We start from the raw sequence: 26785 nt of genomic DNA, 5'->3' as shown, positions 1-26785 counted from the left end.
GGTTACCATGCATCCCTGTACCTCACTGGTTAGCATGAATACCTGTCCCTCCCTGGTCAGTGTGCATCCCTGTCCCTCCCTGGTCATGGTGCATCCTTGTCTTTCCCTAGTTATGGCGTGTCTGTGCGTGCATTACATCTTCCTACTCCCCCTCTCTCTTCATGCTGAGCATTCCTCGAGAGCAGCCTGTTTCTTCTACATTGTTCTTTCTGCAGAATTCAGCATATTTGACATACGCGAGATGCCCAGTAAACAGTCTTGGCTGTGGGAGAATAGAGGAAAAGTGTTCAGAACTGGACAGAGCAGGTTCAGGCTCTGCCATCTGCTGGCTGTTTGACTTTGGGCAAATGATTTAACCTCTCTGATCTTCAATGTGTTTATTGATAGAATGAAAGCAAAGCCATTTACGGGTTTGATAAGTGAGGGTGCAGTGAGTTCCTTCATGTCAAAAACCTCAGCAGAGCGCACAGCTTCCATGCCACTGTGGACCAAGGGATCTGGACCTTTCTTTTTCTTTTGGTTGAGACAGAGTCTCGTTACGTCACCCTGACTGGCCTGGAAACTCCCTACGTAGACCAGGCTGGCCTTGAACTCACAGAGAGTTCCAGCCTCTGCCTCCTGAGTGCTGGGATTAAAGGTGTGCGCCACCACGCCCCAAGGGATCTGGATTCTCTGGATTCTCTGCTGAGCTCTACGGTAGCTGTAGAATAAATTCTCAGTTACTCTATCTGATGACCTAAAAAGGGAGGTGACAGCCAGCTCCCGGAACCACTGAACATTGAAAATAAAGAGTAGTGCCAAAAGCATGTAGCAGTTAGTGGGTCCTCAGAGCTATCTTTTCCACCGTGCCCACGCTTCCCCTTACACTGTGTCGTCTCTCACAGCTGTGGCCGTGGGTGGCATCAGGACTCGGATCTCTAGCAATGGTGTGTCAGGCAGCTAACCGCCCTGCGCCAAGCACTTGGGAGAATCAGCTTATGAAGAGGAGAGGTTTATTTGGCCTTACAGTTTTTGGGGGGTCTGGCCTGTGGACCCCTTGACTTTCAGCTTCTGGTTGGGGAGTTGCACATCACTGTGAGTGTGTGGTAAAGAGCAGCTCACCTCACTAGCTAGCTAGGAAGTGAGGAGGAAGAAGTCTGGATGCCTCCGCATCCTTCAGGGACACGCCCCCAACGACCCAGCTTCCATCCTAAGTCCACAGGGTAGCAAGAGGGCTCCTGAGATCAAGCTCTGCCTAGGAGCCTCCCATCTAAGAACACAGGGCCAAGGAGCCTCTGACCTCAGATGTCACTTAGAGAGGGGTTCTGGGAAGCACCCACATCCTCAGCCAGAAGAAAACAGCTAAGACTGCCCCGTGAGATGAACCACCCCCTACGAGCTGCACATGGAGACTAAAAACTCATTCTTCTCAGCCAGAATGTTCTGTGGTGTTTATAATCAGAAGAGTCACATGGAACATGCCAGAGCCTTGAAAGGCTGGCAGGAAGGCAGACCAGGCCTGGAATGCCAGGGCCTGCAGGAGAGAGAGGAAGGAGCAGAGTGCTCGGAGTCCCCAGAAGGATGCAGGCTTTGGCCCAGGCAGAGGGACAACTTCCATCACTCTAGGGGCGATTGTGGTGTGGGAATCAAGGTTGCCCTTGCCTGGTCATTTGGGACCCATGTGGCAGGTGTCTCCAGGTCCAGCCAGGGACAACATCATTATGAAATCTTACAGGGCCTGTCCTTTAGGTAGGGAACTCAGGCTCACATAGGCAGGCATTCTCTAGCCTTCAGTGAATCTTCTGCAGGTCTTCAGGCCCAAACGAGGCCGGCAGCAGCTCCCGGACTGTCCTGACTACGTATGTGCCATCTGGCTTGGTCATGTACACGGCCCAGTCAGTGCCAAACTGGAAAAAAGAGCAAAATTGTGAGAGAAAGGTCAGGGGAATGAGGGAGATGGGAGCATGGCTTTGACTATAACCCTACTATTTTCTTTTTTTTCTTTTCTTTTTTTTTTTTTTTTTGGTTTTTCGAGACAGGGTTTCTCTATAGCTTTGGAGCCTGTCCTGGAACTAGCTCTTGTAGACCAGGCTGGTCTCGAACTCACAGAGATCCGCCTGCCTCTGCCTCCCGAGTGCTGGGATTAAAGGCGTGCACCACCGCCGCCCAGCAACCCTACTATTTTCTGTCTGATGGCCCTCTGGGCCTTGGTTTTCTCTCTTGTCAAATACAAGTGACATAATTGTACTGGTTCATAGAGCCTGAGGAGGGAGCAACGGGAGAGCACCAGTCAACTAGACAACGGCACAGTAATGGCCTGTTGTCAATCGGCCATAGCCTTCCCTAGGGGACACCCCCAAGAGCTTAGTAAAACTAATGTCTTTTTTTCCAGTTTCATGTATGTGTGGTATAAATGTGTGTGTGTGTGTGTGTGTGTGTGTGTGTGTGTACATGTGTGGGGGCACACATGGGAGCACATGCATGCGGAAGCTGAAGGGTTGGGTCTTGAATCATCCTCTGTGGCTCTGCCACCTTATTCACTGAGGCAGGGTCTCTCCATCAAACTCAGAGCTCACCCACAGGGCTAGTCCTGCCAGCCGCCAGCCAACTTGCTCTGGGGAATTCTGTCTCTGCCTTCAAAGACTGGAACAGCAGCTATCTGCCTAGCCCACCTCTCAGTCACGTGGGTTCCTGGGGATGCAAATCTGGTCCTCAAGGCTACACACAAATGAGCCGTCTTCCTAGCCGCCAGTGAGACACCTGTGCCTTGGGCTGGAGAAATGGCTCAGCGGTTAAAAGCACACAGTACTCTTGCAGAGGAACCAAGTTTCATTTCCAAGTCCTCTACTCGGAGGCTCACAATTTCCTACAACTCCAGCTCCAGAATATCTGATATTTCTGGCCTCCGTGGGCAACTGTGTTTGAATGCACATACCCCCACATAGACCCACAGACATAACTAAAATTAAAGTCCATGCCCACGGCTTCCTTCTACAGGACAGCTGACATCTGTAGCCCCTTACGGCTTCGCCTCACTTCTGGAGGAGTTCGGGTCTGTCTGACGAGACTCAACATACTATGTGTGTGTTATAGCATTATCTGCCCGTGGAGGTGCCGGCTCCCATTGTGTTCATTTTATTGAGGAGACTGAAGCTTAGTGGTATCAAGTCAGCTGTGGTGGTTTAGAAGCGATGTTGCATTTGGATACTTGGTCCCCAATTGGTAGGCCTGTTTGGGAGGTTTAGGAAGTGTGGCCTTGCTAGAGGAAGTGTCACTGCAAGCAGGCTTTGAGGTTTCAAAAGCCATGGTTTCCAGAGCACTCACTGTTTCCTGCTTCCTGTTCCAGATGTCCGGCGGTCAGCTTTCTGCCCCAGCTACTGCATCTGCCATCTGCTGGCCCTTCTGTTACAGACCCTAACCCCCTGGAACCATAAGCCCCAATAACTGTTTCTTCTTAAATCACTTTGATCATAGCGATTTATTACAGCAACAGGAAAGTTGCTAATACATCAGCAAAGACAAACACATCTCCAGAACATTCTCCCACGCCCTAGCTTGCTGCAGGTCCTCTGGGGATCACTGTCTTCATCTATGAGGTGTTTTAGTGATAGGAAAGGGTACTAGGTAGGTGGAGAGTTAGGTCAGTGATAGAGATGAAGTCAAAAGACCCAGCTTCATCCTGGCAGGCATGGTGAGAGTCACAGATCCTGGCATTTAGTAGGTGCCCAGGTCACAGAGGCTGTGGTGGCACCGTGACTGATGTGTGGGCTGCCAGCAGAGGCTGAGGCTGGTCCATGGCCTCCTGTTCTTCTACACATCTGTCCAAATCACCGAACTGGTAATAGACACTATCAGTCTTTGGGGGTTTTCAGAATTAAGGTTTCAAGGGAGGAAATTTTTCTGCTGGCAGGCTGAGCCTGAGGGTATGGACAGAAGCTTGCTGTGGGCGGGCTTAGAGGCCAGGTCCCTGGTTCCCAGGCCTCATGGCTCACTGTTCACGTTGGTTTTAGGCTAGAGATTTGGTGCTTGCTGGTGGATCCCTTAGACATGGTCACTGCACTGGGCAGCTGTGCTCACCCCTCTGTGGTGAGGTGAAGGTCACTCTGGGAATTAAATGCCTCTGGGGTGGCTTCTCCATCTGGACTCGGGAGAGCTGAGCTCTGTTTACTGCAGGACTAGGGAGCACAAGACAGACAGCCAAACTGCCCTTCTTCTAGTACGAGTTCCAAAGCAAGACACAGCAGGTAGCATGCGCCTGCCCTGTGGCAAAACCCCACAAACTTTCCTGCACGTGGCCCAGGGGTGCATACAGGAGGCATAGGCGGTGAGAGGGGCGGGGAGTCTGGGGTCAGCCTTGGCTGCCATTGCTCCTCATGGGCTGCTCGCTCTCCTTTGACACTGCTGGAGATAAACTGATGGCAGCTGTTTTTGTCCTGGGCTCGGGTGGGGTTGACGGAGCTGACAGGTTCTGAGTATTCTCATAGCAAGCCACAGCTTAGGGGCCACGCTTGGGACTCTCTGGGCTTGTGGCTTTCATTCGGGGAGATCACAGAAGATACAGGTTTCTCTGAGAATACTTAAGTCTTCCTGACATCCACAATGTGCACAATAACGTCAGGCTCCCCCTGGGTCTGAATGAGAACCCACGGTGAGGGATGGGCAGTAGTTCAGAGTAGAGTATTTGTCTGCCACATACCAAGCCCTGGGTTCTATCCATGCCCGGGACAGCAAAACCAACCAACCAGTCAGCCAGCCCACCATCCGAACCACCCTTTCGTCTCCACAGTTAACAAAATCAAAGCCTCGTATCGGTATGTTTTATAAAACTTGCCAGAGCCAGCAAGATGACTCAGTCGGCGAGGGTCCTCTCTGCCAAGCATGACTGTCTGAGCTGGATCCCTGAGGCCGACATGGTAGAAGGAGAGAATGGATTCCTAAAAGTTGTACTTTGACCTCCACCCTTGTACTGTGGCACCCATTCGCACTCACACAACACCCCTATGAAAAATAATAAATAATAAAATAATAAAACTTGCTTCAAATCCTCTCTTGACTCCCCCTTTATTCTCTCCCTCTCTCTTCTTTTTCAATTTTGTTCTTTGTTTGCTTGTTTGTTTTGAGACAGGATCTTGCTGGATAGCCACGGCTGACCTGGAAGTTGCTAAGCAGCCCAAGCTGACCGCAAACCTGCAGCAAACTTCCTGCCAACTCCTGAGTTCTAGGATTGCAGCCGTACAACACCACGCCTCGCTTTTCTTGAAAAAAAAAAAAAACGGTAGTAAAACACACATTATGTAAAACTTGGATTTGTGTCATTTTTAAGCGCATAACTCAGTTCCCTTTATTCTGGAGTAAACGTGCCTTCTGTTCCCTGGCTGGTACAGCCTTCTGACCTGGCCCCAGCCAATGCCTGTGATCCTAGATCCCATTGCTCCCCCTCCCCCACTGCCCTTTGCCCTTCTGCTGTCCATCACATAGCAAACATCTAGGTCAATGTGAAACCTGCTGCCTTCTGTCTAGAATTCTCCTTCTCTAGAACTCTCTGTCTCATTGCTTTTCATGATTTATATTTCAACTAGAATGTCACCTTCAAAGAGAGGTCCCTCCTCGCCACTAGAGCAGAAGGTGGCACAGCTTTTGCTGACAACGGACAAATAGGAAATTTTTTTGGGGGGGGGGGTGGTTCCCAAACTGTGTGGTCTTCCTACAACTGCTCAGCCCTGCTACCACAGAGCCAGAGTGGTCACCGCCAATGCAGCAGCAACTGGCCATAGCTGTGCCTCTACCAGAAAAATCTACAATCAAGAGGCATGCTGGAATTGGCCTGCAGGCTGGAGTTTATTGTTCTCTGTCCCCTGCTGTCCCTTTATCCCCCAACTTCTTCTCCTGTATTTTCTCACAGCTGCTTGAAGTTCAGTGAGGGTGAGCCTGGCCGGGCTCATTCCATGCTGGCTCAGGGGCTGGCACCAACAACCAGAGAGCTGTCAGTATGTATGTATAGTATGTATATGTCCAGAGAGCTGTCAGTATGTATAGTATGTATGTATCCAGAGAGCTGTCAGTATGTATAGCATGTATGTATCCAGAGAGCTGTCAGTAGCATATGTTGGAAGAGGGGCTCATTTCCTGTGACTCACGTGGACCCAGGAAGGTCACAGGAGTGAGCCAGCCAGGTAGCCTGCGCAGTAACAGTCCACACTGGAGTCTGGTGTGGCCCCTGAGAGACCTCAGGCGTGTTTTCCGGGGAGGAGCCGCCCACACCCTTACCTCTCTCATGACTTGTCGGCAGGCTCCGCATGGGGAGATGAACTCTTCCTGTAAGTCACTGGGGAAACAAAGACTCAACTCAGGGTTGTCTGTCACAAGGCTTGTGGCCGATGCCTGGGATTCACATACTGAGTCCCTGTCCTGCAAATCAGGTCACACCCCAGCAGTCAACTCCTGATTCCCAGAATCACTGTGTCCTGGAGGCTGGGAAGGCGACTTGGCAGCTGGCCACACTTCTGACAGCAAAGTCATGTTGGTAATGCTGTCCTCATTAGCGCCCTCGCACATGTTGATGGGACACCTAGCTGTCCTGTTACCCACACTCCAGGAGACAGGGGTGACGGAGAGCTTGTCCCTATCCTTTACAGGAAGGCTCGTCCCAGTGAGTGACACAAAACTAGGTGACATTATTATTATTATTATTATTATTGAGTAAAATGCGTTAAGAATGCACGGTAATAAGCCTGCCACTGGAGCGAGGCAGTGTCTCACACAGGAGGTGGCATTAGCCCGTCCTCGCAGGAAGATTAAAGTCATGCATTCCCACTTTAGTGAAACACTATTGTACCAGGCATTTAACCGTGTCATTTGGTTTAATTTTCACCGTGTCATTTGGTTTAATTTTCAGAACAAGCAGTACATCCGATATCAGGGTAGTTGTTTTAATAGTGAGGACATAGGTTTGGTGAGATGAATAACAGAAAGGCTATTCTAAAGTCCAGGAGGTGCTCTGTGTTTTAGAGAAATAAATAAGAGAAAGAAGCGGGGACGGGGGGGCTGGGGAGATGGCTCAGTGATTAAGAGTATGTGTTGCTTTTTCAGGGGACCTGAGTTCCACTCCCAGCACCCACAGGGGGGCTCACAACCATCTTTAACTCTGTCTCTAAAGAGGCTGAAACCTTCCTTGGCACACACACACACACACACACACACACACAACACACATATGTAAAAATGTCTGTAAAAAGAAAGAAGGGAATGGAAGAAAAAAGAAGAAAGGTCACATACAATGGCCCTGGGTGCAGAAGAACACAATGTATGTGTAGCAAAGAAGAAAATGGGCTCCCGGCATCTGAGAGAGGCAGGAACACAGACTTCCAGTCAGGACAGAGGACAAAGGACGGTGCCTAGCGACACAGATCTCACTGCAGGGGCCGTGGTGCCTGGTGCCACTGTCCCTGTCCTCTGAGCCCCCAGCTCTGTGACTGCTTTACAAGAACATGGGGTTTGGATTCTGACTCTTGGCCAACTCCCTGCTTTGCTCACTGTGCAGCTCTGAGTCATCTTAAGTCACCCAGGGATTGTTCCTTTGTCTGAACACATGGGTAACGATGTCATCTACTTGGCAGGGGTTCAACAAAATGAGATAGCATGTCTGAAGGATGTTAAACTTCATTGTTTTTAAGACAGGGTCTCACGTAGCCCAGGCTGGCCTCTGACTTGCCTCGTGACTGAGGATGACCTTGACCTTGCGATCCTCCTGCCTCCATCTCCTGAGCTCATGTATTATAGGCATGCACCGCCATGCTCAGTTCTTATGAAGTGCTGGGGATGCGCTCCAGGGTGCATGCTACGTAGACACTCTTCCAACTCAGTTAAATCCCAACCCCAGGGTTTTATAAGCCTCGGAATGCACACCTGCTCCCTTTCACATGCAATCTCTGCCATCATGTTAATACTTTGTCACCTCCCGCTTTATTAGCTACCCCGTGCTTTATGCTGCTTATGATTGATCTCACTGTGTGTTAACAGTAGCTGTCGTGCTGTGGACTGTGTGCCTAGCATGCTCACCTCCCTGCAGAGAGCTCTACAGGTGCTGGCTCATTTCACATGGCAAATATTTATTGAGCACTTTCTGTGTGCCTGGCACTGCGTGCTGCTGCTGGTACTGTTGGTACAATAATGACAAAGACACACATGCAGTGTGACCAGGACTTTCTAGGCCGATGACAGGAAGATGCCAACTAACCAGCCAGCAATTGACCAAGTAGAGGCAAAAAAAAAAAAAAAAGGAAAAAAAAAAGAAAAACAGGGGACAAGGGACAGAGCAGTCAGGGGCTATTTTTTAGATTTTGTAATAACTGGCTTCGATCTGAGGGTCGAGTCGAAGAATGTTTCTGTTTTACATTTTAATTATTGAATTAGCTAATTGATTTTTTTTGAGACATGGCATCACTCCATAGCTCTGGCTGTCCTGGAACTCTCTCTGTAGACCAGTCTGGCCTCGAACTCACAGAGATCCACCTGCCTCTGCCTCCTGAGAGCTGGGATTAAAGGAGTTCTCTATTGTGCCTGGCAAATCAAGGAATGGTTCTGCTCCATGAAGAGGTGTGGTTCTCCCTGAGGCTTCCCGCTTCAGGAGACTAGCCATGTGAACACAAGGGAATGGGGGCCCCTGTCAGGAAGCTCTGTGAATCCAGATAACTCATGTGGTTTCTGGGTGGCAGGTGTTGCAAGGTTAGACTGTCTCATGTTTATCACCTTTTCCTGTGTTGCTTCAGGGCCTGCTCTAAGCCAGGCAGTCATGGAAAAGTAGCAACAGAGACCCTCGGGGCCCTCATCGCTGCCCTCGGGGCCCTTAGCACCCAGACAGAGGGACAAAGCAGCAAAGAAATGCTGTTGTGGAGACAGACTGTGGGCAAGACCAGAAAAATCACCCAGGGAGCTCAGCCTCCCATCCACGGTCCGTCAGACCCTATGTGATATGGATCTGTCATTTCCTCTCTTGCACAAGGTGGCCTGAGTCAGGAGTCTCCAGGAGATCAATCCCACACCCTACCAGGAAGCTGGATTCAGCTGTGGTCTCAACCACCAAAAGTTCTAAGCTGCGCCTGCTGGGGACTCTGAGAAGGACGTGGCTCACTTCACTGTGCACTGCGGTGCCAAATGTTAAGCTCGGGCTCTAGAGAGGAGACAGCCAACCAGCTCGTTTAGTCCCCCAACACCCTGAAATATGTGAGCCTGTGGGCAGGCTCTTAGGACACGTTAGAGGCCATGAAAGAAGCAACTTCCTCAGGGTCATAGAGCCAGTCAGGGACAGGACCAGGATTTGAACTCAGAACCCATGCACTCTGCCTTTGCTTTTCTTGTGACTCACAGAAGTCATAAGGATAACTCCACAACTGTGGTTCTCATGGATGACACGCTATGTGCTAGGGAGCTCACAGAAATCATTTCATGCAGTCTGCCAACAGCCCAGCAGAGTACTGTTCCTCTCGTGAATTGTACAATTTAAAAAGCCAGGCTGGCCGGGCAGTGGTGGCACAGGCCTTTAATCCCAGCACTCAGCAGAGGCAGGCAGATCTCTGTGAGTTCAAGGCCAGCCTGGTCTACAAGGCAAGTTCCAGGACAGCCAAGGCTACACAGATAAACCCTGTCTTGAAAAACAAACAGTCAGGCTGAGGGCTGGGATTGTAGTCGGGGTTGACTATAATGCACAGAGGCCAAAGGGGTTGATCCACAGTACCACACAAAGCAGGAACGATGGTACATACCTATAACCCCAGCACCCAAGAAGTGAAGGCAGGAAGATTAGACTTTCAGGGTCACAGCCTCAGTTACAAAGTGAGTTCCAGGCCAGCCTTACATGAAACTTAGTCTAAAAAATAAAATAAAATAAAACAGCCAGGTTCAGAGTCTTACAAAGACCTTAGGTAGAAGTGGGAAAGAATGAAAACTCAGCCACAGGGACCCTGGAGGCGGGACTTTTAAGTGTCACTCAACATTCCTTCCAAGAGAGAGCACTAACCCTCAGACATGCAGGTTGCATTTGGACATCTCCCCAAGGCTTTACAGATTCTCCACCCCTGGTGCCTTAGTTAGGGTTTCTATTACTGTGAAGAGACACCATGGCCACAGCAACTCTTATAAAGGAAAACATTTTTTTTTGAGACAGGGTTTCTCTGTGTAGCTTTGGAGCCTGTCCTGGAGCTAGCTCTTGTAGACCGGGCTGGCCTTGAACTCACAGAGATCCACCTGACTCTGCCTCCCCAGTGCTGGGATTAAAGGCCTGTGCCACCACTTCCCTGGCTAAAAAGGAAAACATTTACTTGAGGTGGCTTGCTTACAGTTCAGGGGTTTGGTCCGTTATCATCATGGTGGGGAGTATGGCGGCATGCAGGCAGACATGGTACTGGAGAAGGAGTTGAAAGTGAGCCCCACATCTTGCAGGAAGCAGGAAGTGAACTATCTCACTGGGTGTGGCTTGAGCATTTATGAGCCCTCAAAGCCCGCCCCCACAGTGACACACTTCCTCCAACAAGACCACATCTACTCTGACAAGGCCACACCTCCTAGGAGTGCCACTCCCTTTGGGGGCCATTTTCTTTCAAACTAGCACACCTGGATTCTTTTTCCTGGCAATCTAGGGTTTCCTGTGGTTTGTGCAGACCTGTGGTCACACGATGAGGTCACGCTCAGCTTGGTAAGACAGAAGCCTCCTGTCACCTGGCTCTGCCAATGCCCACAGCATCTCTGTCCTTTGTGATCCCAGGGAAAGACATGGACTGCTCAGCCCCATTCTGTGCCAAAATGAGCTGGCTGGCATTTCCCATTCTTCCTCTAAATCCATGCTTTCTGTTTAATAAGTCAGTAGTATGATAATAACTGCATTGCTGGGCGGGGGATATAGTTGTGGGTTAAGAATCCAGAGAAGGCCAGCTGGGTGCTGGAAACTCTGAGTGTTGTACAAGGACATCTGTTGATCACAGTGAGCCCCTGTTGGTCATATTTAAAAGCAGGTGAGGAGCAAGAGGAGAAAGCCTTTCATTGGGCAAACGCTAACAGAGCCCGCAGGCTACTGCACCATCCTACTGGTTTTGGCCTCTCTTCCCCAAGAACATCATTACTTTCTTGGACCAGCTTTGAAATTGAGTTATTTCTCCCCATTTCTTCATAAAGTGCAACGCTCATCTCGATCTGTCCTCAGCTGCACAAAAAGTTCCCAGCACCACCTCGTTTATTCTCTGGAAGCTGCAGGGGAGCTTGGACAGCCCTCGGCTCCAGAGAAAGCTGGGAATCGCCACCTTGATTCTCAAGGGCGTACCTGGCCCCACTCACTCCAGCATGGTATTCAGGTACTCTGAACACCCTCCAGGCCAGACTGGAGCAATGCACAGGTTCTTAGGAAAGCCAGGTCCTTCCTGTTGCACAAACCATGTTAGCCTTGCTCTCATAGCCCGTTTCTCTCCCAGGCTGCAACCCCCTTCATAGGAAGAAATGCTTCTTCCAGAGTCTGTGTCCCACACTGCTAAAGACCGAAGCTCGGTCACCGGCCCTGCTCGCTGGGTTCTCCGTTTCCCGTGTCAATTTCCTCAACCATTAATTTGCCAAGGTTACTTCTCTCCTAGTCAGTATAAAAGGGGCACCCAAATGCAGCTCACTGCAAAAGCCTTAAATCACTGGGGTCTAAACCAGTAAAAGAACCCATTCACACAGGCTGTATTCTTAGCCAAGCAGTCTCGGTTCAGCTCCAATACGATCCCACCACACTCCCCTGGGAGGAGGCCCACGGGAGTCAGAGCAACCACATCTGGGCCACAAGAGAGCATTGACTGCAGGGTATTTAGTTATTTATTTAGTTATTTATTTAGTTATTTATTTAGTTATTTATGTGTTTGTTTATTATGTATATGGTGTCCTGCCTGTATACCATAAGAGGGCACCAGATCTCAATACAGATGGTTGTGAGCCACCAAGTGGTTGATGGGAATTGAACTCAGGACCTCTGGAAGAGTAGCCAGTGCTCTTAACCTCTGAGCCATCCATCTCTCAAGCCCTTGACTGAAATTCTTACCCAGTTAGAGCCTAGCTGGAGTTGGGTTAGCCTGAAACGTATAGTCACTGCTTACATGGCTGCCACCAGGTCACCACCCTGCTTGGTTTTAGACCCTGGTTTTGGCACCTTCACCTGGGTGCTGAAGTTAGCAGAGTTGAATAGCATCTGGCTTCCTGGCACAGTAACCACAGTGGGCTCTGAGACCTGGGTTTTGTCCCAGCTTTACCGCTAACTCCCTGGAAATTCCCTTAACTTCTCAGACCTCGGGATTTTGTCTGTTTATTTTTTGTCTATAAAAGTGGGGTGGTGGCAAGGGAGTCTATACCAAGTGACTTTCGGGTCCTCCTGCTGTTTCTGTGTGACATCTTTCTACTGTACCTCTGGGGGATTGTGTTGTATTTGCTGTTGTCGGGACAGAAACACACCTTCTGTGTCAGAGTCTCCCTGGGTCTATCTGCTCTGTGGGCTAACCCTGAGAGTGGAGTCTGAGGCAGACCAGAAAGACATGGAAAATTAAAGGGGACGTGAAAAGGGAAAGAAGCCGCTCACTAAGGAGTCTGGTTGAAGCTTCACAGGAGCTGAGAATCAAGAATGTGGCAGGCGTGGCGCATACCTCTAGTTCTGAGGAAAGCAGAGGCAGGAGGGTCTCTGTGAGTTCAAGGACAGCCTGGTCTATAGTGAGTTTCAGAGCTGTGTACCCAGTCAGGGCTGTACAGTAAGATCCCGTCTCAAGACAGACAAACAAACAAACAAACAAACAAACAAAACAACAATGGAAAAAGAAGAAAGGAGAGAGAAAAAGTTAGAGGAAGGGAGGAGCCCCTAGAAACCAGGTGAACGATGAGATCCCAGTTTCCAAATCCCTCAGGTAACAACCCCAGGACAACACAGTGCGCATTTCCTTTGGGACACGATAACCAGCTCATGGGTAAGTCTCGTTCTTCCCCTGGGTGTCTCTCTTTCTACAAACCTTCGTGCTTAAAGTCTACATTTCAAACACCTTTTAAAGGACCCTCGGAGAGATGGCTCCGTGGTTAAGAGCAATTGTTATTGTAGAGGACCTAAGTTTGATTCCCGGCACCAACATGGTGAGCCACAACCACCTGTAACTCTAGTCCCGGGAACCAAACCTCAGGCTTGCTGGAAGAGCAGCCAGTGCTCTTAACCACTGAGCCAGCTCTTCAGTCCCCGCCTTGGTTTTGGAAAGGTGCTCTCTCACCAAACCTGGAACTCACTCTTGACTAGAGTGGCTGGCCAGCCAGCTGCAGAGATCTTCTGCCGGTCTCCTGCCCAGTGCTGGGGTCACAGGTGCAATCCACCACGACTGCCTTTCTACCTAGTTTTTTCAGGATTAAACTCAAGTCCTCAAGCACACGCAGCAAGTGTGCCACTCACTGAGCCGTCTTGTCACCCCACCCCCACGCCCCTCCGACTTTTTTGAGACAAGGTCTCAAGGAGCCAAGGCTGCCCTCGAACTCACTATTTAGCCAAGGCTGACCTGGAATTTCTGATCCCCCCTGCCTCTACCTTCTGAGTGTTGAGATCACAGGGGTATGCAGCTACATCTAGTTTTATTCAATGCTGGGGTCAAACCCAGGGTCTTAGCATACTAGGCAAGCACTCTAACAACTAAGCCATGCCCCCAGCCTCAGACTCTGTTTCTTATTTACCTCCTTATCCCTAGCACCCAGCCGCAGGGCCTACCCACGTCTGCCAGGAAGAATGTGTACAAGAGACATGCGTCTAGTGAATGAATGAGCAGGTTGTGTATGGGGGACATCAGCTGGAAGAATGAGAAATTCTGCTGTGACTGGCCTATCCCACTCACCTGGCGATAGCAATAGCTCGGAAATCCTTGTACCCTTCTGAGATGGCCTTCTGGATGGCAGTCCGCTCCGCACACACACCCAGTGGGTAGCAGGCGTTTTCAATGTTGCAGCCTGAGGGGAGAGAAAAGACCAATAGTACGGGCAACAGAAGCGTCTCCTGATGCAGATGTTGTAAGAACTCCCTAGTGCCTCTTTTATATCAACTTGGCACAAGATAGAGTCATTTGGGAAAAGGGAACCTCGGTTGAGAAAATGCCCACACCTGCAAGCAAAGCCCGTGGGGGCATTTTCTTGATTGATGATCGATGTGGGTGGTGCAAACTATGAGGAGGAACCCCACCACCAGCATCCCACCCGCGGCTTCTCCATTTCCTGCTCCAGCTTCCTTCAGTGAGTGATGGCTTATGATGAGAAACTGCAGGTCAAGCGGGCCCTTTTGTTCCCCAAGTCACCTTTGCTTCTGGTCTTTATCACAGGAATAAAAACCCTAAGAAGGGCCGGGCGGTGGTGGCGCACGCCTTTAATCCCAGCACTCGGGAGGCAGAGGCAGGCGGATCTCTGTGAGTTCGAGACCAGCCTGGTCTACAAGAGCTAGTTCCAGGACAGGCTCCAAAGCCACAGAGAAACCCTGTCTCGAAAAACCGAAAAAAAAAAAAAAAAAAAAAAAAAAAAAAAAGAAATAAAAAAAAAACAAAAAAAAAACAAACAAACAAAAAAAACCCTAAGAAGGACGCTTTTCCAGTTCAGGCCAGGGAGGGGCCCACCGTTCAACAAAGCTGGAAAGGAGGGGGGCGATGAGTCCAGAAGCAGGGAGGGACACGGGTCCACTAATACGGCGGATTTCTGTGAATGTTCAGGTCTTTGTTTCCCTAATGCTAAGACTGGCTCCCTAGCAGAAGGCGTCACGACTGGGCAGTGAGCAGCCTCAGCACCCCCTAAGGTCAAGCTCAAGACAAAGAGAGATGCTGAAGCTTGACCAAGTCTACAGACTGTGGCAGCGTGCTTGCCTAGTGTGAAGACGCGGATTGCCTTCCAGTGTGTGGAGGGAGCAAATAGAAACCTTAGGTCTGGATCTAAGAGATGGAAGTGGCAGGGAGGGCCATCATGTGTCTGAATTCTTTCACTTTTTAAGTTGTACTCATTTTTTATGTGTGTGTTTTGCCTGTATATATGAACCCCACATGTGTGCCTGGTTCCTACAGGGGCCAGAAGAGGGCGCTGGATTCACTGGAACTGGAGTTACAGATGGTTGTGAGCCATCATATGGGTGCTGAAGACTGAACCAGGGTCCTCTATGAGAGCAGCTGGTATTCTTGACTTATGAGCCATCACACTAGTTCCCCAATGCTCTCAACAAATATGTCACCAGTGACGATACAACCAGGGGAGAGGTTCCCAAACAGCTAAGCTAGAGACCCCAGGAGACAACAGACAAGGGATGTGCCAGGACAGAAAACCTCACAGTTCCTGTCTGAGGGTTCGTTAGCTGCCATGGCTGGTGACTGTGTGTCCCCTCTTTTACTTTTTACTTAATGGGAGATTCCATTGTCATTCACCATTTGTAACTCCACATTGCATTGTGGGAAAGGATGGAGGTGGGGACAGAAAACTGCTCAATTCATTAGCCACTGATCCATAGAGCTACATCCAGACCCAAGAAGAACCAAGCAGGGCAGCTGTATGACTTTGAACTCAGAGGCCTCCCTTAGCCAGGTGGTAGGTGGGTGCTTTGTGTATGGGAAAAAGAATGTGTAGAGATCCTGGCAGGGAGGCCTGGGGACAGAGGCTGCTCATTGCTTCCCACTTGAGTTTAGCTGGGCACAGAGCTACCCAGCTGGAAACCACCTTTTCCAGCCCCGCCCCCCCCCTTGGAGCTTCCTGAAGTCCTGCAGTTTTGCTGGCTTGAATGTGTGCCTGAGACATGCTCATGTGTGTGTGCGTTCTGTGGAGGCCAAAGGAGGGTACTGGATACTGCTGTATCCTTCCCTGCTTTATTTGACTGAGAGAGGGAACCGAGAGCTAGGCTGACAGCCAACAAGCTCGAAGCAGCCTTCTGTCTCCCTACAGTATCCAAACAGCAGTGGGATTACAGGCAAATATGGCCACACCCAGCTTTTTACATGGATGGGTGTTTGGAATTTGAACTCAGGTCCTTGATGCTTGCCCAGCTAAGCCATCTCCCCAGCCCAGGAATGCAGTTTACGCCAATGAGCATGAACGGAAGCAGTAACAAGCAATGAGTGACTTATGGTGACCTTTCTAGAAACTCACTGCTGGTCCTCCACTTCCTCTTTCTCTTCCTGGGGCTTGACACTGGATTTTCTTTTGTATTGGTGAAACAGATCTCAGGATGTAGCCCTAGCTGGCTTGGACCTTGTTATGTAGATCAAGCTGGTCTCAAACTCATTGAGATCTACCAGCATGTGTCTCCTGGAATTAAGGGCATGTACCACCACCTTGTCCAGCAAAGGGCTAAACCTTGGACGAGACACTGTGCCAGTCTGACCCTGTGCAGGAGGGCACACTCTAGTGTGTATGGTGGGACACCTGGACAGAGTTCTTATTCCCAGAACAGAGCCAGGCAGTCCACATGCCTGAACTACAGCCCGTTCCTGGTCTGCCAGAGAAGAGAGCGCTAGGCACCGTCTTCCTGCAGTTACTGGGTTTGTAGTTGTCATGCCTACTTTGTTCTTGCCTGCCACACTCCTTGTGTCCACGTCTGAGTGCTCTGCGGTATTTTGTTCCCAGGTAGTCATCGGATGTGGAAGCTGTAAACAGAGTTCATCGAACGTACAGCTGTTGCCAGAGTCTGTCTCCTCTCAGGTTTTCCTATTTCTTCATGATCTATGTTAGCATGCCGGGAGAGAACACTTTTATTATGTAGCTCATCGCTCCTGGGACCTCAAAAATCCACTGCCGCTAGACGTTCGGTGGGATGCCATAGCTGTAAGTGTGCTGGGAGGACAGCCAGTGTGTCTCACGGCCAGGTTGGGGCTGGCTTGGAGCTGCCGGGTAGCGACAGGTTCCTCCATTGGGGAAAAAGGGCAGGTGTACACTGTGGCACCAGGGGTGGATGGCAGTGAGCACTGACTGTTTTGACATCTCAGTATCTCTTCCTCCTTTTTATTCTGTTAATATATATATATATATATATATATACACACACACACACACACACACACACATATATGTGTATGTGTGGGTGTGTACATGTCTGTATATACATATGCGTGTTTGTGCATATGTGTGCACACATGTTCAGAAGCTGATGTTGGGAGTCTTCCCCAATCACTTCCTTCCTTATTTATGATTATGTGTATACACATGCATGCGGGGCATCTGTGCACATATGAGTGCTGGTGCCTGTGGAGTTCAGAACAGGGTGTGTGCTCCCTTAGAGCTGGAGTTACACCCGGTTGTGAACCGCTCGACACGGGAGCTGGGTACCACGCTCTGGTCCTCTGCAAGAGTGGTATGTGCTCTTAACTGCTGAGCCTTCTCTCCAGTCCTTGCCTTTATTTATTTATTGACCATTGTTACTTTTTTAAAGACGGGAATCTCTCACTAGACCTGGAGCATCAATTCATCTTGTCTAAGTGGCCAACAAGCCCCAGGGATGCCGCTGTCCGGTCTTTACCTGTGCCCTGGTTGGGGAAAACAGGTACATAGCTTTTTACATGAGTGTTGGAGAGGTGAACTCGGGTCTACGGCAAACACTTTATGGACTGAATCATCTCTCCGGCTCTTCTTCCTCCATATTATAAAGGGTCACCTCAACTCCAGCAGGCAATTCAAGCAGAAGTTGCCATCTTTTTTCATAGGGCCTTCCTACTGGCTGGCCTACAGATGAGCATCTGACCCAAACTGACCAATCAGGGTTCTTCTCTATGTAACCATCTGTTCTGCCCTGAAACAGCCCGGAGGCTGGTCGTACATCCGTTTGTTATCCATTAGAGGTCCTTAGCACAGATGAGAGCTGAGGAAATGCTTGTGTGTAGACAGGTGTCCCCGAGGCCCGGATGTTCTCCAGTTCCTTCCCTGGTGAGGTTGTGTGAGCTTGTGCACTGCTCAGTGTACAGCAGACAGTGTGTATATCTCTATCGCTGCGGCCAGGCTTCGGCACCTGTACCGCTCAGGACAAGGCAACCCAAGAACAGTCCTAAAGCTAGCCCCCAAGGTCTCTTCCCTTATTTGGCCACTTCCTCCTCCTGCAGCTGATGATCGAGGTCCAGCTATCAAAGTATGGAAGTATAGTTATCAAAAGCCCCCCAATTAACATGCCCAATTAAAATTAAACACCTCATCCTCACACAGGGTTTCTCATTTTACCTGTATAAACAGCCAGTTGCCTATGGGCCACATCTGTCCTCGCTCTATCCAGAGGCAGAACTTTGTCTCTCTGGGACAAACATCCCTGCCCCCTCCCTCACCCCCTATCTTCTGTACCCCTGCATCCTAGCCCATTCTAACACAGACCTCCCCTCTTTCTCTTCTTAAAATGACACCGGCAAGGTCATTCACTGCTGTTTTTCTGCAAGAGACAGAAAGTCACTTTAGCTTTACTTCCCTACTTAATAAAGGATCTCTCTGTGAAAAGAGGTATTTGGGTGTGGTTTGTGCCTAATCCGGGGTCTTGAAGGGAGCCCCCGCTGTGTGGGAGTCCCCTTCAAGCACTGAACCTCAAATGACGTCACCCCTGCTGAGACGTTCCGTGTCACGAAATCGAAATTAAGCTCTCACTTGACCTTCCCAAAAAGAGAGGCAGATACAGAAGTTCATGCACACCTGTAATTCCAGAAAGTGACAGATGGAGGCAAGAGGATCAGCAAGGCCAGCCTTAGCTACATATCGAGTTGGAGGCTAGCCTGGGCTTCATGAGACCCTCTCTCAAAAAAAGAAAAAAAATCAGACTCAGAGTAACTTCATCTTTTTGTTTTATTTTTCTGTTATCTGTGGTCTTGGTCTTTACCCGCTATGGTTTGGACGCTTCCCCCAAACCTGAGTACTCCCCAGGTGGCACCCCTGGGAGGTTCTATGTCCCCATAAGAGGTGGAGCCTTGTGAGAGCTTCCTAGGTCAGTGGAGGAGGAGCCTCACTGGGGATTATGGGCAACAGCTGTTTCTCTGGCTGCTACTGGACTGTGGGGGAGCCTCTGTGCTGTGTGTGCAGCCCTGGTCAGAGGCCCAGAGCACAGGGCTGCTGGACCTTGGACTGGGACCTGCAGAACTAGGAGCCAAAGCAAACCTTCACCGAATCACAGTTCTCATCGAAAAATAGCAGAATAGTGAAGTTCTACGACGAGTAATTCCTTCTTTTTCCCAGCTAACCTGAGGATAAAATGTGAACTCACACGACAAACAAACCTTCACTCAGCTGCCTGGGGTATTTCATTACAGTAACGCAGGGCTGTGTGACAACCCACCTCACCAGGGAAGTAACTGAAAAGGTCTAGCCAGGCCTCACCTTTGTTTCTGCTTTGGCCTTCCTCTGCCTATAGAACCAGCCACCTCTGCTCTGCTCACCTGAATATGCTCTTTCTTTCTTTTTGAAACAATATCTGTTGTAGTTAAGGATAACCCAGAAGCAGCTAAGGATGACCCAGAAGTAGCTAAGGATGACCCAGAAGCAGCTAAGGAATACCCGAAGCCTGCCTCCACCTAAGCTGTGTAGCCGTTTCCTCCCAGACTGAAACATTCCATGCTCCTGGAAAGCCCTTTAAGACAACAAGTAAACAGTTCAGAAGAGCTTCAGGAAGTCCCTGAAACTAACCAGATTCACTAGACTCCTCCCTCCCCAAAAGCAAAGGGCAAGGAATTCTGAGAGTCGTCACTCTCAAGACAAGTAGAGCAGCCTGAAAGAGGTTTAGACCAGCTGGACCACCTAAAAAGGACACTCTTCAGCTTGCTGAGCCCTGTACAAGATGGGCAGTGTGCACTAGGTTCCCAGTTTTGTGAGCTGTCACCCACACTGGGGTGGGCTTCTGTGATGCAGCTGTCCTTGAGTTATTTCTGCTCCTGTAAGTAACCCCTCACCCATATAAGTAACCCCAATTAAACTCATTGACCCATCAAGTTAGATTTTGGTGGTACTGTTGTGGGATAATGCTCTTGTACACTGTAAATATTTGTCACTCATATTGGTTTAATAAAATGCTGATTGGCCAGTAGCCAGGCAGGAAGTATAGGCAGGACAACCAGACTAGAAGAATTCTGGGAAGAGGAAAAGTGGAGACACAGTCACCAGCCAGATGCAGGGAAGCAAGGTGAGAATGCCTTACTGAGAAAAGGTACCAAGTCACGTGGCTAAACATAGACAAGGATTATGAGTTAATTTAAGTTATAAGAGCAGTTAATAATAAGCCTGCGCTAATAGACCAAACAGTTTATTAGTGTGGGAGGTCCTTTTGTCTATGTGTTGATTTTCTTGGTTAATGAATAAAGAAACTGCCTTGGTCTGTATGTTGATAAAGCAGAACTTAGGTAGGCAGTGAGGACTGGACTGAATACTGGGAGAAAGAAGGGTGGAGTCAGGGAGACGCCATGGAGCCGCTGCCAAGATAGACACGCTGAAACTTTGCTGGTAGGCCACAACCTCGTGGTTATATACAGATTAATAGAAATGGGTTAAATTAATATGTAAGAGTTAGTAAATAAGAAGATATAGCTAATGGGCCAAGCAGTGATTTAATTAATACAGTTTCTGTGTGATTATTTCGGTTTTGGGTGGCCGGGATGAACAAGTTTATAATTAATATAAACCTCTGTGTATTTCTTTGGGACTGAATGGTTGTGGGATCCAGAGGGACAGAAACTTCCATCAACATGGTATCTGTACTTTGGTCTGTCATGGGCTCCCTATCTGGGGCCAGTAGAATATGTGTTATATTTTCCCACAAAAGTGTCACACAACCACCTCTCTCCTGAGTTTTGTTTTTAGGGAGAGTATATGCGTGGTGCTGGGGCTCAAACCCAGGGCGTGGCGTACGCTAGACAAACAAACACTCTACTAACCAAGCTGCACCTGGCCCCACTTCTGTCATCAGGAAAGAGATCTAGTGCTTCTGTTAGTGTCTTCCATTTGTTTGCCTCGGAGCAAAATTCTGTTTCTTCAGAGACAGTCAGAGGAGCCTAGGTCACTGGGGCAGAGACTAAATACTTTTAATGTCTGGGAAGATGGTTTGGTGCCTAAAGACAGCATAAGAGCAAGCCTGAGACCGGAGTGTGAGTTCCCAGCAGTGGACAGCCTGTCTGTAATACCAGCACTCACTCAGAAGGTAGACACGGGATCTCCAGAGCAAGCTAGCTAGACTAGAATGTGGTGAGTCTGGGTTTGGTGAGCTCTGGGTTCAAGTGCAAGACCCTGCCTCCAGTGAGTAAGGAGGACAAGAATGGAGAGAGACCCCTGCTGTCTGCCTCAGGCCTCCACATGCACCTGAACACACATAAACATTCAGACACCACACACACACACACACATACAAACACACACACTTTTTGCTGGTGTTTTATTTTTGTTTTTCAAGACAGGATTTTTTTAATTTTTTTTTTTTTTTGTCTTTCAAGACAGGGTTTCTCTGTGGCTTTGGAACCTGTCCTGGAACTAGCTCTTATAGACCAGGCTGGCTTCGAACTCACAGAGATCCACCTGCCTTTGCCTCCCGAGTGCTGGGATTAAAGGTATGCACCACCACCTCCTGGTTAAGACAGAATTTTTTGTGTAGCCCTGGTTACCCTGGAACTCAGAGATCCATCTGCCTCTTTCTTGCTAGTGCTGGAATTAAAGGCGTGCGCCACAATACCCCCACTAAAGAATCTGTTTTTTGAGAAAGGATTCTCACTATGTAGCCGTGGCTGTCCTGGAACTCACTCTGTAGATTCAGTCTGACCCTGAACCCACAGAGACCAGTGGTCTCTGCCTGAGTGCTGGGATTAAAGGTGTGCACCATTATGCCTAGTTCACACACACACACACACACACTTTCTTAAAGCACTGTGGAGATTGCTAGTTTTGTCCTGAGATTAAGTCCTTTCTGGGAGCCTGCTGCGATGCTCTTCTGTGAAGAGTGGAGCTATCAGGAACGCTCACCAGCCAGACCTTCCCTTCTTCCTGGCAGTCTTGAGCAGGAACCCTTCAGAGAAAAGGGCACCCCAGCTGCAAAGCCTCTCCTAACTACACCCAGCGGAGGACTGATTCCTGCTCCAGGTCACGTCCCACAGCTTCAAACCTTTACTCCAGCTGAGACACGCCTCAGTGAACTTTCAAACACATGCGACCTGCAGCCCATCCTTGCATGCAGCCAAGGATAGCTAAGATGGGGCCCAACACAAAATTGTAGCCTTTTAAAACTTTATGAGATTTTTTTTTTTTTTTTTTTGGCTGAAGTGATGGGTCAGTAACTAAATGTACATACCACCCTTGCAGAAAACAAGAGTTGGCAGTTCCCAGCCTCTTATAACTCCAGGTCTAGGGGAGCCGATGCCTTCTGGCCTCTTTGGACACTTGTGTTCGTGTGCTCATACCCACACACAGACTGGTAGACACAAAAAAGACACTGATAGACAGACACACACACAGTTAAAAACAAATCTTTAAAAATCATTTCTTTGCCGGGCAGTGGTGGCGCACGCCTGTAATGCCACCAGACAGAGATGGGCAGATCTCTGTGAGTTCAAGGCCAGCCTGGTCTACAGAGCAAGTTCCAGGACAGACAGGGCTGCACAACGAAACCCATCTTGAAAAACCAAGGACAGAAACAGAGAGAGAGAGAGAGAGAGAGAGAGAGAGAGAGAGAGAGAGAGAGAGAGAGAGAGAGATTTGTGTGTTTTGTTATGTGAATGACAACATCCATTTGTCACGTCAAAAGGTTAGACACCCCTGCCCCCCACCTACAGCTACTCCAATGACCCACTTCTGCCTGCTTTGGACCCTGCAGAGGCTCTCATGCATCAAGTCCCAAAGAGGGACACTCCCTTGATGACTCAGGAAGGCTTGTGATTGTTCAGAGACAGGCGGGCTGAAGATGGGCGGACGGGGTTGGCACGTTTCAATTTGCATGTCACACCTATGAAATACCCACCTCCTCTGGCCTCCTGGCTCTGTCCATAAAAGGCTCAGGTGGAGGAGCTTTTTTTTCCCCCCTACTTGCGGTCTTTATGGCCGGTAAAGACTCTCGCTATCATGGGTAGAGCAAGATGAGCTGGGAATGCAAAGAGGAGACAGCAAAAAACGGTGGTGGCAGTGACACTGGGGACAAAAAGGTGGCTAGAGGCTTTCAGAGAGTAGTCAGGGGACAGAGACAAGGAGGAAAAGGGTGGGAAAAGCAGACACTTGTAAAAAGCCAGGGATGAGGTAATGGCTGCCTCAAGTCTTCAGAGCTCTAGGTAGCAGACAAGCCTTAAAGGCCACGGGTGCCACAGTGAACTCACTGACTACCAGCCAGGCTACTGGCAATCAGAGCCCAGGGCCATGTACCTCCCGGGTGAGCACCTGAATCTCTACAGTCTCTGAGTTCTAGGTTAGGGAACCACAAACCTTAGTTTTCTAGACTCGGAGTGCTAAGCCCTCGCGTCGGTCTGTCCTGTGTAAGTCTGTCCACAATTTTTGGGCACTAGAGGGTCAGCACTATCAAGCTAAAAGAGTATCCTAGTCTCCTTGTGGTTTCCTTCCCTGTAGACAAAAGGACCCTCGCTTAGTTCAGTGGTAATGTTTCTGCGCATCCACCCGGCAGCAAGAATCTGCCCAAAGAGCTTGAGCATGGAATGAGATCTAAAGTGGGGTGCAGTGGCCGTGGGAATGAAGAGCAGAGGCTGCCCGCGTCCTTGTCCCCTAATGGGTAGAGAAGACCCACCTGCCAGGTAACAGAAAACAAGCATCCGTCATAAGAAAGACATGTGGTAACCAGGAGGTGGTGGTGCATGCCTTTAATCCCAGCACTTGGGAGGCAGAGGCAGATCTCTGTGAGTTCAAGGCCAGCCTGGTCTACAGAGTGAGTTCCAGAACAGCCAGGGCTACACAGAGAAACCCTGTCTTGAAAAACAAAGAGCAGCACGGCACTGAGCTCCTTAGTCAGCCTGCCCTGAAATTGGCGCTACCCTGCAGGTTTGTCACTAATGGGAGAAACCTTCCTGACTAATGCACAGGACACAATCCTCACGGGGGCAGTGAGATCTCAAGAGCCCTCCCGTGGAGTTCACAGAGCACTCCTCATTGTATTGTAGCTGCTAACTTTGCTCTTGGTCCCTGCCTACCTCGTCCCCAGCACAACCCAGCTCTGCCTCTGTCCATTTACCTTATTATTCCCCTGCTCCACCTGGCTGAAAAATCCAGGCCAAAGCTTTCGCTTTCATTCCATCCTGTCTGTATCTCTCTGAAAACGCCCCCTCCCCCATCCCGCCTCTCTCTCTCTCTCTCTCTCTCTCTCTCTCTCTCTCTCTCTCTCTCTCTCTCTCTCTCTCTCTCTCTCTCCCCTCTCTCTGTGTATGTACAGGTACATGTGTATAGAGGCCAGACTGTGTCAACGTCCAGTATTGTTCCTCAGACCCCATCCACCTTGTTCTTTGAGACAGTCTCTCACTAGCTTGGCACTTGTCAATTAGGCTAGGCTATCTGGCTAGGGAGCCCCCAAACCCATCTGTCTCCATCTGCCCGGCCCTGGCATTACAAGTGAATGCCACCAAGCCTGGCCTTTTATGTGGATTCTGAAGATCAGTACTTTACTGACTGGCAGATCACCCCAGGTCTCTTTCCTCCTCTTCCTGTTCCCACAGTCCTGGGAGCCATATACTCATGTACTCCATTAACCCCATCAGGAAATGAACTCACAATAACATCAGGAAGTCCCTGAAACTGACCAGATTAACTAAGCCCCTCCCTGCCAGAGTAAACAGTAAAAACTGAGATGCTCTCTCAGATGAAGGAAGTTGAGTTGCAAAGAAGACTGAGACCAGACCAGCTGCCTGGAAGACGTTTAGAAACAGTAAGCCACATGAAAGGGACACTCCAGCCTGTGGAGCAGCCTGCAGGCTGTGCCGTGTGCTCCAGGTTCCCAGCTTTGTGAGCTGTCAGCCAGGCTGAGGTGGGCCTTGACGATGCAGCCCTTGGATCATTTCTGCTCCTGTAAGTAGTAGCCCCAGTAAAGCTCTCTGGTTCACCATGTTGGACTTTGGAGGCGTCTGTGCTGGTCTGTTGCCAGCTCCCTATCTGGGGTGACTAGATGGGTCATGTCTTCCCAGGGAAAGTGTCACACAACACCCGGGTGATTCAGGAACCCACAGAACCTCAGCTAACAAGACACACAACCAAGGGGCACTGTAGTCACCTCCTGTCGTGACTCATCCCAACTAGAGTGTTCTCAAGTTTACCAAGACTCTTTCCTCCCTTCCTCTCGCCCTTTCTTCCTTCCTTTCTCCCCATTCCCCTCCATTCAGACCCTTGGCCACCCCACGGCCAGCTGCAGCCCACTCTGGTGTAGGTGAGCGTCTACAAAACCAGAAGCTAAGGAGCATGAGCTCGTCCATGTTAAACTCAGTGCAGACAGCCAGACCATGCCTGGATCCACTCCTCCAAGTCGCTGTCTGCCAGACCCCTCACCAGTTAATCTCAGCACCCCAGTGTGCAGGAAGAAGGTGAGGCTTTGGGGGGCTCCAGCCCTGAGTGCCATCACCAGGGCCTCCTGTGACTCAGGACCTGTCTCTGCCTCAGCTTCTTCATCTGAAAATGGGTCTAACCTAGGTCAGGAGGCCAGAGGAAGAATTTACAGATGAGCAGGTGAATGTCAGGCATACAGGACATTCTGGAAGCCTTAATCCGCTCCTTCCCTATGGGTCGCGGGTGGTCCTGATTTTAGCCACTCCATCCAGCCTCACCTGCGAACTCCCTTTGCTACCCCAGACTTCTAAGAACAGAGAACCACTGTGTAGAACAACAGTTGAGTTGCCCCTCATCCTGGGCAGGAGGCTGGAGAGGCCCAGTGAGGAAGGAACAGCGTTGCTCTCCTCTCCACGTGGACCTGGGCCCCATCCAGGTTGCCAAGGAGGGGACCACGGCGTCAGTTCTTACCAGAGAAGATCCTCCCGTCCCCGGTGAGCAGGGCAGCCCCAACAGGGAAATGGCTGTAAGGGCAGTAGGCTGACTTTTTGGCCTCACGAGAGGACAGCACCAGTCGCTGGACGTGCTCGGGCTCCACGGCACAGGAGGGGCGTTCCTGGGCCATGTCGGTCCGGAGTGGGTGAGCCGGCTGCAGTGGAGAGAGGAAACCGATGCTGGCTGTCTGCCTGCACTGGCCAGGAGAGGTGACTCCTCCCCCGGGGTGTGTCCCTGCGCGAGACCAGAGACCTGGAGGCTCCCAAGCTGGGTGCTGGCCAGGACTTGGCAGCAGAGGCTTCTAGGGCTGGAGCCCCGAGGATATGGCGTTTGTGACTGAGCTGGGGAGTCCCAGGGTGGACCGATGTGTGGTGCCCACGAGTGAGTCAGTCTCCTTAGAGACTTCTCTCACTGCCAACACAGATCACGAGTGGGTCACTCGGCTGGTGCCACTTCAGTGGATGTCTGTAGACACACCGTCCAAGGGAGGAGGATTCTGGGTGGCTCTGTGATCTGAGGTCAAAGCTCAAAGGGTCCAGAGCCCTTGGAATAACTAATGACTTTATTTTTTTTAATTTATTTTATTTTTATTTTTTAACTGAGTGAAGGGCAACCAAGGCAGTGTGCCAAGTCAGAAGGTCCGCAAAGCCTGAGAAACTAAGTCTCTATTTTCAGTGGTTTGCCTTTATTTCCTCCCTATCCTAACCCAGCATTTAAAAGCATGTCAGCTAGAGGGAAGCAGGCCTCTTCCTTCCTTCCTTCCTTCCTTCCTTCCTTCCTCCCTCCCTCCCTCCCTCCCTCCCTCCCTTTCTTCCTTCCTTTCTCATCATGTAAATTGGGTTGGTGGTACCAG

At 49.9% G+C, this 26785-nt stretch overlaps 1 protein-coding gene across 1 annotated transcript; it reads right to left on the bottom strand.

The window, feature by feature from the left end:
* Positions 1 to 1405: 1405 nt before the first annotated feature.
* On the bottom strand, positions 1406 to 26340 carry Cda (cytidine deaminase). Its single transcript, XM_038332659.2, has 4 exons — positions 25909 to 26340; positions 13851 to 13962; positions 6247 to 6304; positions 1406 to 1886 (listed from the first exon to the last, which is right to left on the bottom strand). Exons 1-4 carry the CDS (start codon positions 26060 to 26062, stop codon positions 1770 to 1772), a joined length of 441 nt encoding a protein of 146 aa, XP_038188587.1. The 5' UTR covers positions 26063 to 26340; the 3' UTR covers positions 1406 to 1769.
* Between the last annotated feature and the right edge of the window lie 445 nt (positions 26341 to 26785).

This window comes from Arvicola amphibius, chromosome 6, assembly GCF_903992535.2.
Source record: "Arvicola amphibius chromosome 6, mArvAmp1.2, whole genome shotgun sequence".
Taxonomy (NCBI): Eukaryota; Metazoa; Chordata; class Mammalia; order Rodentia; family Cricetidae; genus Arvicola; species Arvicola amphibius.
This window is presented reverse-complemented; position numbering and strand designations above follow the sequence as displayed.